Raw genomic sequence first — 17,126 nt, 5'->3', positions numbered from 1 at the left:
TTTTACTAGAAAACTTCTAGTTTCCCTCCTAAGAACCCCAGTTTATATCTGATTCTTTCAGTTAAGTATTATTAGATGGTCAATAACTAAGAAAATTATCAGTTTTTGAGCCAGGATATGGCTCTTCATCTGGAGGACTGACTTGTTCTACTGAGCATAGTGAACACCTCAGAGGAAAATTTTCTAGCCAAAAATTTTAACCAATGTCAACAATGTCCACAGAGAAAAATTAAATTGAATTAATTTTTATTGCTACTTATTTAACACTTTACTTGTTCTAGACAAGTAAAAATTTATAGAGTCTGTGTTTTATTGTACTAGATCAAAACTAGAATTACAATTACACTGATATAGAGCAGTTTGGAGGAAATTAGGGATGGTGTTCTTCAAAATACAAAGATTCTCAATGATTGCTGCAAGGAATCACAAAAGAGATCTTTGGTCCAAAGAAGACATTTCTGAAAGAAAATAGAACATTAGTTAAATTTAGCTGAAAGCTAAGATATATATTTAGTCTTTTCTGGGATAAAAATGGACAGTGATTTCTAGGATTTCAGATATGACTATTTTTTTTAGGTGAATAAAGTACAAAGAATGAAAAGCATGAGTGAGAGGACTTGCCACAGAAGCCACAAAGACCAAGAAGGTAAACTAATCGATTCTTCTACTTTCCCCCCATTTGCCACTGATATTATGCTATCATTTATTTATTTAAAAAAAAAAAGATTAGGTGATTTAAAAACCTTATAATCATACCAAAAACCTCATTCCTTTGATATAAATGAAATGGGCCATGAAGTTTAAAAGATAAAACACAGGATTAAAAATTTCTCAGAAAGTCAAATAAATACATTTCTACCATTTATAGAGAAAGAGAAATATTAAGCAATTCCATGCTTATTGGAAATATCACATAGGTAATGTATAAAAATGCATGAAATAATATAAAATTGTATATAGAATTATGAATCCTTAGCAATATACTTAGTATATAATGTATAACATAACTATAGTTAGCACTGCCGTATAGTATATTTGAAATTTGCGAAGAGAGTAACTCCTAAAAGCTCTCATTACAAGGGAAAAAAATTGGTAACTGTGTAAGGTAATAGATGTTAACTATGAACTTTTTAAGGTAATCATTTTGCAATATATGTTTGTCAAGTCATGCCATACACCATAAACTTATACAATGCTGTATGTCAATTATATCTCGATAGCATATAATTAAGATGGGAAATTAAAATTTGTGTTTATAGGCAGAAAAAAAAATATGCTTAGCAAAGTAAATTCGTTGCTACTGGGAAAAAGACGACTCAAAATCAGATAGAAATTACTTTCATATATCCATACTATTCTGGTCCATTAGCACAGCTAATCACAAAAGTATATTGTAAAATAAATACAAGTACATTTCTATAAATTGTATTCAAGCCTTACAGTTACAAAAAAGAAAACATGGTATTTTAGTATTGGACAGTATTTCATTTATGTAGTCTGGGAAAAATTAAGTCATTCTGTGGAGTCAGTTAACTCAAGTCGTTGATATCATCATTTAGTACTGTGTTTTTCAAACTTTATCATGCATCAGAATCATATAGAGACATTTAAGCCATAATTGCTATGCCTCACCTCCAGCATTCCTGATTTAGTAGCTCTGGTCTGGGGACCAATGATAGATTGCATTTTTAATAAGAACTCTGGTGACATTGATGCTGCTCTTCTGGGAAGCACATATTAAAAACCAACTGAGTTGGTAGAAAAAAAATATCTGGTCCAAATCAGACCTGAATTCTAGAGTCAGTGCTGATATTAACTAGTTAGGTGGGATAGTGCTGCTCAGTTTACTTCTCTGTGCCTTTTCTTGATAAGGTGGTTATATCTGCCTCATAGGTTTCTTAGAAAAATGAAAATATTATGACATGTTAAAAGTAATTAGAAAAAATGAATTTTATTATGAAATAGCCAAGCTCATAGTATTTGAAAGATTCTTCAGTAACCAGGGGAAGATGATTTTAAAATCAAGAGCTAAAAATGTTTATTGATTTATCTACTAATGTATTATACTTAAAATATGTCTACTTTCCAAATTAGTGGATAACTTTTATTTAGTCCATTTCAGGTTAACTCAGAGCTAGAAATTTTTTCTTTGACCATTACCAACCTTTCGTCCAGTTAATTACTTGACCTTGTTCACTGGACTCTTATCTAAAGACTTGTATTAGTTTCATATTGATTTAAAGTATCAACCTTGAAGTTGACCTCTGCTATTTTGTGTTATAAATAGGGAATTTAGAATTTAATAGATTGGAGTCTTATTAATTTTCTTGATTTCATTTAGTTTTATTGAAATCTGTCAAACTCTTTCTTAAAGGAAAACATTCAGTTTCATACACAATGGTGATGATTCTACAAAATAGCTGAGATTTGAAAAGGTGTCTTAAAAAAGAATTGTTATGCATATATTTCATAGCAATATATTTTATGATTGTATTTCCTTACTTTGGGCAGCAGAACAATTCCCTGAAGTTGCAGTAACAGATCATCTCACATCCTTTCCCCTTCCAGAAATGTTCGTGGACATTTACATCAATCTTTGTCAGGTCAGCTACTCCTTCTGGAAGGTTGTGACAGTTGTGATCTTTTACTGTCTTTCTGTAGCAAGAGAGGCGATTTGTAGGCATGGTTTGGACTCCCAGCAGCAAAGTTAGCCCAACGGTGACAGCAAGTACTATAAATTTCATTTTGGCTTTTGTCTCTGAGATAGAAAAAAAATCCAAAATGCATCAGTTTTTTTTTTTAGATGAAATTCATCCAAACATAAAGTTCTGTAGCATTCTGATAAACTCTTAGATAGAAATAGGGGTTGATCTTGTGTTTCTCCAAGTGTAGTTTTAAGATCGTTTACAATAAAAATCCCTTAGAATATTTGATAAAAATTAAATACCTGGGCTCCACAAAGAAATAGTGCATGAGAAATGCTGGGGGAGGATGTGGTGGTAAGATCCATAATTTGCATTTTTAAGTACCCAAAGTAATTTTTTTTGTATATTTATTTTTGTATATTAGTAGAGAAAAACTGCTTTGTAAGGTGGCAAAACTCTTGTAAATTTCTAGAACAAATAGCATCATTAAGTCTAGTGGTTCTTGACTTTGCCTATATTAACAACATTGTCAAAGAACTTGGGTCCCACCCTGACATTGACAAAAGGTATTCTGTAGATATATTTAAAGTTCAATTAAGTTTTAAAAACCTTCCATAATTATTTTTGGGACCTATTTTTGTTACAAATTTTTAGTCATATTGTGAACTTTTATTTCTTCAGATTACTTCGTTTTAGCATCAGTTGAAAACAAAGGCTTGAATTCTCCCTAATAAACATATAGCCTATTCTTACACACCTACCATGATGGGAAACTCATTATTGACTAAGTCAACATATCCCACTGATATAGTTCTAATGTTTCCCTTACTGTAAAATATTTTTCTGTAGCTACTATCCATGAAGTTTGAACTCTTGGAGTTGTACCAAACAAGTCTAATTCTCTTCCCAGAGATAACTCTTTAAATGTAGTATTTACATACAACTATGGAATATTAATCATCTATTTAATCAGGCTTCTCTGTGTTTCATATTAGGCATGAAAAGAATGGAGGCTATTTTAGTAAAAGAAGACTAGTAAGATAGTGGAAGAACTAGAATCAGAATCTGCAGCCATTCAGATTTCATCTTGTTGACAGATGCCAAAGTGTCTTTCTTACTGTGAATTATTAAAAAGAGGGGCAGACAGATATGTTTATTGTACTTTGAAAGAAAACAGTATTGTCGAAAGGAAATTTTAATATGAAGTTCTCAGTGATTAGATACATCTGCGAAGGCAGCAGATTGAGGGAAATTATAGGTCTCACCTCACTTGCTTCCCATCTCTTAGGGCTCACTGTCCTTCCTTAAAATCAGTGTTTTGGCCAAGGTCGTTTCATGTATTTTGTCTAGTTTTGTTGTTGTTGTTGTTTCAAGGGAATGGATAAACCTGGTTCTCGTTACTCCATTTTGGGGCAGAAGCAAAGCTTTTTATATCATTCTTACTATTTGTAGCTATTTGGGAAGGAATATGAAGGTTAGATACCCAAATCTTATAAAGTCTAAAAATGAACTGTGTGGTATGCTGGTAATTTTAATACGTAAGCCAAATTTTCAGAACTATGTTTCTCCCTTCTTCTACTTCTTTTCCTCAGTTGAATTATAGTTACTCTGACTCCCATCTCTTGAATAGGGTAAGTAGCTATTGGGTCCCAAAATACAACAAAGACCCATTATGGTTTACATAAGGAGCCATTTAGGCTGACCTTCCTACTTCTGGAATGAGTCTTGTATATTTTCTTCTAGATGAAAGAAGCTGTTGAAATATAGCCTAGAATCATTCTCTTATCTTCAGCCCAAATCATCATATACTTCCTCAGATGACTTAGAATCCTTTCGCCCATACCAAGACCAAACTGGCAAGGGTATTCAGGAGAAAAGCAGCCACTATTGGGAAAGTGACAGAGTCAGAGAATAGCATTGATGTGGGGTTCACTGATAAAGTAATTATGTGAGAGAAAGGAAAACAGGAGCGAATACTAAAGGAATTAAGGAAAATATCAATCAATGGCTAAATCTATCCCCTTCCAATAACTCCAGTTTCTTTGAGCAACAGCTACAGTCACCGTAATGGCCTCCATAGCAATCTGGCTTCCCATTACCTCTCTGAAATCATCTACCTTTTCTTTTATTCATTCTGTTCCAGCTATTCCTCAAAATATCAGATATATTTTTGCTTTAGGGCCTTTGCAGTCGTTATTTCCTCTGCTTGGAAAGCTCTTCCACCAGGTACCTGAATGTCTAACTCCCCTACTTTCTTCATGTCTTTGTTCATTTTATTCTTCCATAAGACCCACCCCACTCTCCTATTTAAAATTATATCTCCCCTCACATATTCTCAATCTGCCTTATTTGCTCTGCTTTTCAATGGCATTTATGAACCTCTAATTTATTTTAAAATATTCTTATTATGTTTCCCCAGACTTTAAGCTCCAGGGAGGCAGTATTTTGTCTGATGTGTATCCCAAACATCTGAAACAGTGCTTGGTACATTAGTGAAAGAATAGATACTATATCCTAATCTCTAAATACTTATAGTCAGAGAAAGAGGAGTTTCTCAGATTGCTAAACTCAATATCTAGTTTCAGAGAACTATTTATTACTGAAAGAGGTTAGTGAGCTGTTAAATCCTTAAATTTGCATGTCAGCAGATACTACTGTTTTAATTTAATTGTATTTTTTTATATACATAAATAGTCTGACTATAAAATGTATTTCCCAATTTCTATTTTGTTTCCTTTTTTTGGGGGGGGGTCACAACTAGCATTTATTCTGAGAGAAAGCTGTAAATTCTTTTTAATCTTTTTTTCCTAATTGGTTTGAAGAATTTTTTTATTGTTTTAGGTCTTTGGCATTTTTTATATCTTACAGCTTTGATTTTCCTAGTTTTTTATTATGCAGTGATGTCATTCTTATTTTTGGTAATCTAGTTTATTTGTCTAATTTTTATGGCTTTGGATAAAGTTATACATTTAGCCAACTTGGGCTCATTACCCTTATTATATTTCCTGCATATAGGTATAGTTTGTTCCTGAGCTTGTTTCGTGATTATTAACTGAATTTTCTTCCCATTAGATGATTCTAATTAAAGCCATAAGCCTGATTAGATCTTTTTTAAGAAATATTTTTTCTCAAAAATGTAATAATACTCAATGCAAAACATGAGGGATATAGAAAAGTATAGATAGAATAAAATTCAACTAGAGCTTCAGTGAAGAGAGAACTGCTGTTAACATTTTGATGTGTTTCTTTTATGGTATGCATAAGTGAGGATGCTAAGAAGGACAAATCGAGATGGCCAGTGACAGGACACTGGGAAACTCTAACATTTATGGACTAGGTGGAAGATTAATCAGAGAAAGAGATTATAAGCCAGTGAAGAAGATTAAGAAGGAAGTACAGGGTCATAAGATAATAACAAAAGGAGGAAAGGTAAAAGAATGGAAGCCTGAGACACATTTGGACAAACTCATCTTGAAGACTGATCTTGACTCATGTTTATTCCTCAGAGTGTTTCCATTAGACTCTGCTACATAAAAGCAGATGAATTCAAAATCCACATACTAGCACTCTCTGACCTTTTCTACAGTCCTGTGTCTCTGATATACATGATATCGCCACTCAGACAATTATATTTGATATTGTTAAAATATAAGGTTGCCAGATAAGATATGAGATACCTAGTTAAATTTGAATTTTAGATAAACAATGAATACTTTTTAGTATAAATATGTCACAAATACTACATAGTTTATACTTCTTGACTTAATCTTGATTAATTATATTTTGTTAGAAAATAGTCCATATCGCCCATTTAAAAAAAATACTGCAATAAAGATGTATAGAATATTTCCTTGTAACTAAAAAGAAATCTTTCTTCCTCCATTAGAGTCTTTCTATATGCTGCCCTCTCTGCCAGAAATGCTTTTTACTTGACTGGCTTCTTCTCAACTTTCAAGTCTCAGTTTAAATGCTATTTCTTCAAAGTCTTTTCTAAACCAGCCAATCTGAAGTAGTTTCAACCTGATTCTTTCATAGTGTTCTATTCTTTTCCCTAATAATATTTATCACAATTTAAATTGTATATTTGTGAGTTTACTCATTTTATGTCTAGCATTCCCATTCAACAGAAAGCTCCATGAGGGCAGGCTATTTTGTTCACCACCACATACCCAGTGGTTAATACAATGCTTGGCCCATATTTTTAGTATTAAACGAATGCTTCTCTGAAAACACACGTTTAATCCTGAGCAAGAGCCTACAGAGGTTTCATGTTATCTAAAAGAATGAACTTCTTAGGACTAATCCTCAGGTCTTTCTTCCACTTTCCCGTCACATGTATCATTCACTACCGCTGAGCTAATAGACAGTCAGACCAGTCACCTCTTCAGTCCTTCACATGTGTCTCTGCCTTGTTCCCTCTCATCTCTTTCCTTTTGTTAAATTCTGACCAAACCATCAATTAAGGACAAATTTCAAACTCTTATGTTCTAAGAAGCCTTGATCCAGGCCATACCATTCTTAATAGCTCCCTTGCTCTTTGTTCCCATAGTACTTATGTATGATCTGTACTACAAGAACTGTGAATTTGACTAAGTAATGCCTTGTCATTGTCAACATTTTTCATAAGCCAGCAAGCAATATGGAGAATATGGCTACAGTTGGGAGTGGGAAACCCACTGAAAGCCATTTGGCCATTTAGTGATGGTCATTTGTGAATTTACCTAGAACCAGGAAGGAGGATTGAGGAAAATTATAAAGGGCCTTATAGGACATGATAAGGACTTTAGATTTTATTAAGTATATTGGGAAACCATTGGAAGATTTTGATAGAATAACAACATGATCTGATTTATGTCTTTTGAAACATCAGATGTGTTGTGGTGAGATAAAATTGGAAGTAGAAGAGGCTATCAGTGGAAGTTGATGGAAGATATGATGCAGTAGGGAAAGAGTCAAGGATTACTCTTAGGTTTTGACCTTAATGCTTTTGATATTTATTGAGCTGAGAAAGAATTGGATGCAGTCAATTTGGGGGGAATTCAAGAGAAAATCTTGGGATTAAGTTTGAGATGTATACTAGGCATCCAAGTGAAGATGCGGAATAGACAGTTGAATATGAATCTGAAGGTCAGAGCTAGAAATACAAATTTGAGAGTCATCAGGATATTTATTGATAGTATTTGTAGCTATGGGACTGGCAATATAGTAGTAAGGATAGATTGAGAAGAGAAGAGGCAAAGGACTGAGGTCTAGAGTGAGCCAACATTCAAAGGACTGGAAGAGGAGATTGCCAGCATCATAAAGGCAAGGACTGTAACTTCTACTTTTTTTTTTGCAACTCTCAAAGAGCCTGCTTCAATGCTGGGCTCACAGTATGTGTTCAAAAAACATTCACTGAGGAAATGAAAAATAAATTGCTGGAAAAGTGGGTATGTTGCCATACCATGCACCTCTTATGACTATGTTCATGCCAGAGCATAAAACAGTGTTTCTGTCACAGTCTCAGTCACATACTACGATGGAAAGTTCCACACCCGGCAGTACTTACTGGTTTTTTTTTTTTTTTAACACTTTAGAAATTACATGTTTGAACTGAAGTCTTCTCTTCTTCCTTTACTTAAGTGTAGATAATTAGCTTTAACTCTTATTTAGCAAGTGGAAAATGTCTGAACTAGTTTGTTCCTGTGATACATTGGTTAGTTTCTTTTTCATTAGAAGACATCAACCTTAATCCTTGACAATCAATCAAGACTATATATTTTCAAGTTCCAACAAGATGAAATGACGTGGGCAAATTTGAAGCAAATTGCTCTATTTTTTTTTTTTTCTCTTTCAGTTGACATGCATGCACTTAAAATTCCTATGGAGTACATCCAAATTACAAAAGAAAACAAAGCTAAAAACTGAATATCTGAAGGAATAAGCAAGAGATCTACAGATAGTTATTCATTGGTTTTGTTTTTAGATTCACTTTTATGTAATTAATATTGTGCCTAATTTATACCATTCATATCCTAATAGTGGCATGATATTTAAAAGATCAAAGCAGAGGATACAGAATTATGGGTAAGATATTTCCAATTAAGCAATGAATCATTGCCACCATCATATAGGTAGGGAATTGAAAATCTTGATTGTGTGAGGGTATTTGGCACTACCAAGCTTTTGAATAGTTGGAGTGAAATGGAGACTTAAAAAGAAAAATCATCCCATTTAATGGCCAAAGCTAACAGAGCTACATAGTTTAAGTGTTGAGACATTTATGGTGCAGTGCTCATGTAGGCACATGATGTCAGTTCTAGGAACTGATATGAAAAGAAATGGAATGAAACAGAGTTGATGAATTAGAAAGGGCAGTTCATTTTCAGATTTCTTTCAAAACACAGCGAGAGAAGCAAAAGCTGCAAAAGCAAATGAAAATTTGCCCAGAACTTGACATTTAAAACATCAAAATTACAGTTGGAAGAGATTAAAATTGCTGTCCAGTCTGTAATGTTTTCCATCATCTTTCTTGGAGGATGAAAATCACTGTTATTTTTAAAATTCTCTCTTTCTTATTAACCGTGTGAGAAGAAGTTTGTGTTAGAATGACTGAATCCTGAAGTGAAACTTCTTAAAGTGTATATTAAAGGAATTGAAGTGATATTAGAAAGTGGGTAAGCCTTTCAAATAACATTAAAACAGACATGATCAGCCCAAATATCCAAGAGACCTTCATCAGTGAAGAACCAAAGTCTGCATCCTCTCTGAGGGTGATCTGCCCTCAGGCCTGTCAGAGAATGCTAGAAGATGATATTAATATTCAGTCTTGCATTATTCTAATGGTTTTTCTGACCACAATAGATCATCATGGAGAAAAAGACCAGCATTTGGGAGAGCTCTTCACAGACTGTGTAACTTAGTTAAGGAATTTAAAAGAGGAATTTTTATAAGGCCCCTTTATCTCAGCAGCTCAGCAAGTACAGATACTGCACTGTGTTTCATGGTGGGGACACCAAGGATGAATTCAATGAATTCCTTATTTGTATCGCACATTTATACTAGTTTCTTTTTAGGAATCAGGGTTTTTAAAAAAGCAAAAAAAACATTAGCTTTCTTAGACATTGCAGTTAACTTCATGTAGAGAAGGTATTATAGAGATATAGCTACTACATTTAAAAAATTACATACTTCATCATCCTCACCTAGTATTGAGAGGTAGCATAATAAAGTCTTATTATGTCGGACTAGATTCAGAGTGGATGTGTGCATTAATAAGAAATAACAGAGAGGAAGCTGCCTCTTTTTAAAACTTTGGTTAAGTGACTTTCCCAGTTAAGGAATGTACAGTTCCTATTCTCCTTTGATCTGATTCTTTTCCTTTATCCTTTATCCTAAGAAGCATCTTCTTTTTCAAAGTACATCCATCATCTCTTTCTCTTATGACTGAACACATAAATACATTTGCTCTAATCTATAACAGTAGTTTAGGATAGAATAAATGACATAAAAAGATTTTTAAGAAAAAAACATTACATACCCTTTTCTTCTTTCCTTTTGGTCTTCTTGGCAGAAGAATCTTTTAAAATGCTCCAACTCACTGGGTGAGTTTGGGCAAAAGGAGAAGAGAGGAGGTGCTAGAAGAAGGTTCTTCACAAATGAACCTTTGTCTGCCTTGTCTCTCTCCTGGAATTGACAGACCTGCTGCTCCAGCCAAGACGGGCGGGGCGGGGGGAGGGAGGGACGCTAGAAGTAGACTGGGCCGCAGGAACTGGCTGCCTTGGGTACTTACAAACCAGGCGAGGACTAACTAAACAGCTTCTTTACAGAGAAAAATAACGAGTCTATACAAGAATGTCAGGGAGGCAGACTTGGAGTAATAAAATATAAAACCCAAGGGATTTGAAAAGAACACAGAGAGAGTGGTTTTTACCTTAAGAGAAATGCATGTGTGTGAGAGAGACAGAGACACACTGAGACAGAAAGGTAGGAACAGAGAGACAGAGCTAGGGAGAGGGAAGGAGGGAGAGGAAGAAGAGGAGAAATGGCTAATATGACTTAGGAAAATAGCTGAGCACCTCTTCTTCTTTCAATTTCTTTATATTTTTTCACCAAGTTTTCCTCACCATCTAGATCTCTTAGTATATAACATTTTGGTTGAATGTATATTCCAACTATCCAGCTCCCCATCCAAAGAGTCATGACTAGCCAATGGAAAACAAAAAATAGAATGAGTAGAAAAGAAATTTATTCCATGTCTCAGAAATAAAGGCACAAAAGGAATTTCACTCTGTGTTGAGCAAACTATACTGGAAGTGTGACACCTTCTAACAATCCTTCAGTTCTTAGGTTTTTTGTTGTTTTTATTTGTTTATTTATTTTTTGAGTTCAATTTGGAGTAGTGTTGCTGAAACTGGAAATATTATAATAGAAAAGGGATTTTCTAGATAGAGAATGAAAGGAAGACCGTTGTAGGTTGTATTAACAAAGGTATGAAGGTGAAAGAAAGGATAACAAGTTTGGGGATTACAGGTAGTTTTGTGTCCTGGAACTAGGAATGGTGGAAGATAAAATTAGAGGGATAAAGAGAGATAAGTTGATGAAGTACTTCATATGCTATGCTAAAATTTTTGGATTTTACCCTAAAGGTGAATGGAAAGATGATGGAAAATATTTAAAAGGATGAACCCCTGACTGCAGTGTGAAAAAGGATGGTGTGGGAAGAAAAGGACTAGAGACAGGCAAAGAGCAGCCCTTGCAGTAATGCAGGAGAGGAGATAGGAAGCAAAACCGAAAAGATTTGGTGACTAATTAAGTTTTTAAGTTCAGGGTAGAGGTAGTTGAGAGAAGGGTAGTAGACTTTACTAAATTTCAAAGACTTGGCCCCTTGCTTGGATGATGCTGTTCATCTCGGAGGAAGAATACAAAAAGAAGAGCAGTTTGGGCTGAGGCAGGAGTGGGGAGATAGAAGTGAATTAGTTCGTGAATGTTGAATTTAAGGAGCCCTAGATGCAATTAGGAATGTTGAATAGGCAGTTGGTTAAATGGACTTGCAGCTCAGAAAAGTAGTATGGGCTAGAGAATTAGAGTTTATCAACTCATCAACTAAATATCAACTAAGTAACTAATCAAGTTATTCAACTAAATAACAGTGGAAGCCATGGTTGTACTACTTAGAAATTACTGAGCACTTACTGTGTGCCAGGTACTTCACGTGTCTCAACTCATTCACTTCTCCTTATGACCCCATGAAGTAGATATTATTATTAGTCCCACTTTATAAGTGAGCAAACCTCAGAGGTGATAGGGAACCTCCCAAGATCACAAACACACACACACACACACATGGCCGGAAAGTGATGAGACTCCGGAAAGTGGTTCTAGTGTCTAGGCTCTTCATCATTGTGACTCTTAGAATGGATTACAGAGTGAGAAGAGAATAGAGCTAAGATCAGAATCTTAGGGAGCATTGGCTGTGCTAGAGCAAGTGGCACAGAATTCAAGAAAAGAGGTGAGAGGCATACGTGCAATCGATTCCACATTTCCTTTGCTTATTTATAAATGTTTCCTGTGATATTTACTAAATAAAGATTATGCCACAGATAGGGTTAATTTATTTGTATAACTTAAATGTGTAGAAATATGTGAGTATGAGGGGGAAAATGGAGACTCTTCAGCCTTCACTCTATCTTAAGAGCTATCCATCTTACTTACTCCACATTGATTTAGGCCAGAAGTATGGTGCCAAAACAAATCGGCTTTCCTGTGGATGGATTCTCTCTTTCCTTCTTGTTTTACCATTATTTTCCTGTATGTCTAATTCTTTTTTTGTTTCCTTTGTTTCACTGCTTATTTTGTTTCCTTGTATTTAATCCATAGCTGTTCAAAATAGTGGATCATTTTTATATTCAGCAATATTCAAATCCATACTATATACTTGGCACTGTGTTTCTTGCATGAGTGCTTCAAGTGGTACACAACAGCTCTATGGTAACCGTCCAGTGCCTCTGGATCATATTCTTAATAGCTTAGAAAAGAGTTCCCCTAAAAGTACATTTGGATCTTATCTTGGCCTCCCAGCTCCTTGTATTTCAGACATTTACTTTTGCTCGCTGGGCTTCCCATCATTTTAAGGGAGAATTGTTGAACACTGTTAAATTTAAAAATGCCTGCTGCTCTTCATCCTGATAGCCATTACACAGAGTTGCCCATTTGAGAAGCAGTTGAATTGCAAACCAAGGCCTGCAGTTGGAGAGGCTGCCCTTGTGACTGTTAATTTGGGGCTCAAATCTGAAACCACTATTTGTTTTCCTGTATATGAAAACTTGAGCATTTTGTTTTGTTTTCTCTCCTGATGGCTTGTTACTCAGACCTCTTGTTGAAGCCTGCTTTATGTTGCTCTGGAGACCAGCTGTCTCTTTGAGACAGCCTCTGGAGCCCCCTAAAATAAACCTTTTATATAGGGTAGGTAAGGCCATTCAGATATTCTGTCCAGATTGCTAGAAAATATTTTCATTTGATACTTTCTCTCTCTCTCTCTCTCTCTCTCTCTCTCTCTCTCTCTATATATATATATATATATATATATATATATATACACACACACGTGTATGTGTATGTTTTATTTATATAGGTATATGTTATCATTCTAATGTCTGATCAGGTTTGTTACAAATAGAAAATCCCCACAAATTAGTGATAGAACCAATTCATGAGTAGAGAAACATTTGATATAGAACTTAAGCAATTATGTTAAAAGTATTCATATTAAATTTGAAAAACGAGCTGATTGGTATTTCCTAAAAAAACAAACAAACAATAACAACAACAAAATTCTTCCAATCAGATGAATTTTCAGGAGATGCCTTAGGTATAAATAACTTTAGATGTTGGACATCTTAAGCTTGTGAAAAAATGTGAACACGTACACTCTTCCTCTGATTTCCACCTGGGAGCTCATGCATATGACCTGATTTAGAATCTGTGACTCCTCTGTTCTGCAATTGACCACTTTCTCTCATTTGCCTCAGGCTTAAATCCTTCTGGAGTCATTGAGAGTGGCAGTGTGGGGAGAAGCAGCAGCTGGTTTCAACCTTCACTCATTCCTCCCTGTTTTATGTGAGTATCCTTGACAAAAGGAGTTTTTGATAATTACTCTAATTGAACACTAATTCACAGTATGTTTGTTAAAATAATAATGAGCTACAGACAAAATTACCTTTTAAAATTCCTTTAAAATCAGTTTAAAAGAAACAATTAACCTGTTTTATTAACTTAATTATTTTTGAACTCAGTAGAAGAGTATACTTTTTGATTAAAATTATTTAAAGTTTCTCTTGAGATTTCCTCTGAACTTGAAACATTTGTGCTGAGAGTGGTTTTTTCAACCTCTATCACCCAAACTTAGCTTCTTGCCACTGAAGTGAAACTTATGAAAATAGACTCTATGGAGGAGTCTAAAGCGAGGCTCTTCAGGGGAGAGCAGAATTAACAAGGAGCTGTTGTGTAAGATGTTGAGCTGATGCTGCTACAACTACTGGAAGAGCACTGCTTCCTAGAGGCATTGATTTTAAATGCAGTTTCAAAGGTATAAGGTACTTGGGAACTGCTAAGGTTCCCAAACAGGCAGCCTTGTCTGTAATGACAACTGTGGGGGAGTCTTCTTGCTCAGAAATGTTTAGTCAGAATAACAAACACAAGACCTCTTTCACCTGGGGACAAAGAGGAAAGCGCCCAATGGTACTGCTGGACCTTTTCACAGCTTTTATACAGAGAGGTGAACACCCTGAGTAACATGATCTTTAAATGTGATAGAAATAAAGTCAGAAAAATGAACATCAGGAGAGAAGCGTGTTAAGGAAAACTATCTTGTTTTAGGAGCCTATGGAAGATTTAGAATGAACGATAATGTTAATGTGAAAATAAACTTTAGTAGGAAAAGAAGCCAAGAAAGAAAGGAATTTGAAAACAACCCCTTTAGAAAAAGAGGCATTAGACTGTCAATAAATAGAATCATAGCCCAGAACCCAATGATAATTTTGTGGTTTATCAAACCTAGAAAGATCAAAAGATCGATTAAGTGTGCCAATGTGTATTCTTTAATAGAACCTGAGTTATTGGCCTAAGCTTCCCAGAATTGTTTCACAGGTACAAGCATCTGGTTGGTTGGTAATGATAACAATAATAGTAATGATACTAGTAATAATAATGTCATTGCCAAGTGTGCTAAACACTTTAGAAATGTTGGTGTATTTAATCTAAGCAACATTCTTTTATGAGGTGATTTTTCACATCAGGAAACTGAGGCTCAAAAAGATTAGGCAACTTGGCCAAGACTGTGGAACTGAAACTGGAAAGCAAGACAAAACTATGCTCTTAGCCTATTGCCTCTATAAATAGTAAAAGTAGAATGAGAGACTGGAGAATCTGAAATAACAATACTGTTCAAAAAGGTCATCGCCCATAATTTGTGTGTAAATGAACCATAGTACTCTCTACGACTCATGGAGCCATCACTCTTAATGTGTCTCCCCAATCTATTTTCTTTTAATACTTGGCTTGAAACAATTCTTCCTTGGACACATAAATTTGAGTCAGCTAGATAGAGCTTCTTACAACGTCATTCATTTGGACAGAGTTTCTAAATGATTATAATTCTAGAAGTAAAATTGTAGTGCCACTCAGTAAATATTTGTTAAATAAATGAATGAGTTAATAAATAAATAAGTGAATGGTTGAAATATTTGGATAGAAGGTAGGTTTGGGGGAATTATTCACCATTCAGTAATTTTCGAGTGTCTACTATGTACCGTGATTAACGTTTAGTGTCACTGAGGACAAAGTTAGCAGCTAGCCACCACTACTGTCTTCTCAAGGCCCTCTCTGAAGTGCACATTACTGAATCCTATTAATCCTCAGTTTTCTCCCTTGTAAAATAAAGGGTTTAATTGATGATTTTTGTAGTCCCTTCCATTTCCCATTTTTTATGAGTATATGGTTTTCAATATCTCTTTAAAATAAACTTTGAAATTTTAGAATAGTTTTAGATTTATAGAAAAAATTGCTAACAATACAGAAACTTCCTATATACCCTACACACGGCTTCCTCTATTAGTTAACATCTTACATCACTGTGGTACCTTTGTTAACAGTTAATGAACCAATATTGATACATTACTATTAACTAAAGTCCATAATTTGTTAATTTTCTTAGCTTTTACTAAGAAATAAGTGTCCTTTTCTTGTTCAAGGATCCCTTCTAGGACACCACATTATTACATTTGCTTGTTACGGCTCTAAGTTTCTCTTGACTGTGACAGATTCTTAGACTCTTTTTGTTTTTGATGACCTTGACAAGTTTTGAGGAGAACTGGTTAAGTGTTTTGTAGAATGTTCCTCAATTGAGATTTTTCTAATATTTATCTTATGATGAAGCTTGGGTTATGTGTTTTTGGGAAAAAGAGTGTTAAAGTGCTATTTTCATCCCATCTTATCAAGGGTACATAGTATAACCATGACTCATCCCTATCGATATGAACCTTGACCACCTGACTGAGGTAGAGTCTGGCAGTCTCCTCCAGTGTAAGTTACTCTTTATCTCCCGCTTTCCGCACTGCACTCTTTGGAAGTCACCCTGCGCAGCTCACTCTTAAGGACCAGGGAGTTATGCTCCACCTCCTTGAGTATCTACATAACTTTTTTGGAATTCTTCTGCATGTGAGATTTGTCTGTTTTCCCTCATTTATTTATGTGCATCAGTATGAACTCATGGATATTTACTTTATACTTTCGATTGTAATCCAATATCACTGTTGCTTAAGTTGTTCCAGCTTTGGCTGTTAGAAGCTCTTTCAGTTGTCTCCTCTGCCCTTTTGATATATACTCTCATCAAGTATTTTGTCTTGTTTTGTTTTCCTAACAGTTTCTTACTCTCTGGCACTACAGGATGCTCCAGGCTTATCTTGTATATATTCTGTCCCAGTCCTAGAATCAACCATTTCTCCAAGGAGCATTTTCTTTTATTGGAGAGTTGATTAGAAACCAAGATCCAGGCACTAGGTAGGCTCATTGCAACTGTTGTGTCATAACTTCTAGGCCCTCTCGGCTGACAGAGCAAGGAAATATATTTGTTTATACTAATCTGTATATGTACACATATCTATGCATAGTTCTCTATTTAACCATTTGTGTCTATACCAAGCTAAACATGAGTTTACTGATGTCTCCAACTCTAACCTATTACTACATGAAATGTTCTAGCCTCCCCCGCTTTCTTATCTGTAACCTACCACCCCAACAGTGAGAAGCTATCTCTCACCATCTGCCATTTAATTAGTTGTTCAATGGCAGTATACACGTAACAGCAAGTCCAGAATCGTTAACCCATATCCTTTGATAAATAATTTTATCAACTAGAGTACAGTGTTTATGTACAGTATTTTTTTTTACTTCAGTTTTATAGACTGTTTTCAATGTTACTTAAGTCAGGACCTTTCTCTCCAC

General features: G+C 34.9%; 1 protein-coding gene and 1 long non-coding RNA gene across 2 annotated transcripts in view; one reads left to right on the top strand and one right to left on the bottom strand.

Annotated features, from left to right (window-relative positions):
* Positions 1-233: 233 nt before the first annotated feature.
* Positions 234-10,919, bottom strand: SCRG1 (stimulator of chondrogenesis 1). Its single transcript, XM_011360264.2, has 3 exons — positions 10,165-10,919; positions 2,503-2,758; positions 234-458 (listed from the first exon to the last, which is right to left on the bottom strand). The coding sequence occupies exons 2-3, from the start codon at positions 2,742-2,744 to the stop codon at positions 404-406; spliced, it is 297 nt and encodes a 98-aa protein (XP_011358566.1). The 5' UTR covers positions 2,745-2,758; positions 10,165-10,919; the 3' UTR covers positions 234-403.
* Positions 610-17,126, top strand: part of LOC111739707 — an 83,217-nt gene continuing 66,700 nt past the window's right edge. Inside the window, exons 1-2 of the long non-coding RNA XR_002780358.1 lie at positions 610-646; positions 13,655-13,742. This is a non-coding gene — a long non-coding RNA (uncharacterized LOC111739707). The remainder of the gene's footprint in view (positions 647-13,654; positions 13,743-17,126) is intronic.

The sequence above is a fragment of the Pteropus vampyrus genome, unplaced genomic scaffold, assembly GCF_000151845.1.
Source record: "Pteropus vampyrus isolate Shadow unplaced genomic scaffold, Pvam_2.0 Scaffold53, whole genome shotgun sequence".
Taxonomy (NCBI): Eukaryota; Metazoa; Chordata; class Mammalia; order Chiroptera; family Pteropodidae; genus Pteropus; species Pteropus vampyrus.
The sequence above is the reverse complement of the archived record's forward strand: the minus strand, read 5'-3'. Positions and strand labels throughout refer to the sequence as shown.

Coding starts and splice junctions, on each gene's coding strand:
- SCRG1 (XM_011360264.2), bottom strand. CDS start 2,744: ATGAAATTTATAGTACTTGCTGTCACCGTTGGGCTAACTTTGCTGCTG. Junction 459..2,502: donor GAATTGTTCTGCTGCCCAAA/GTAAGGAAATAC, acceptor ATTTTCTTTCAG/AAATGTCTTCTTTGGACCAA.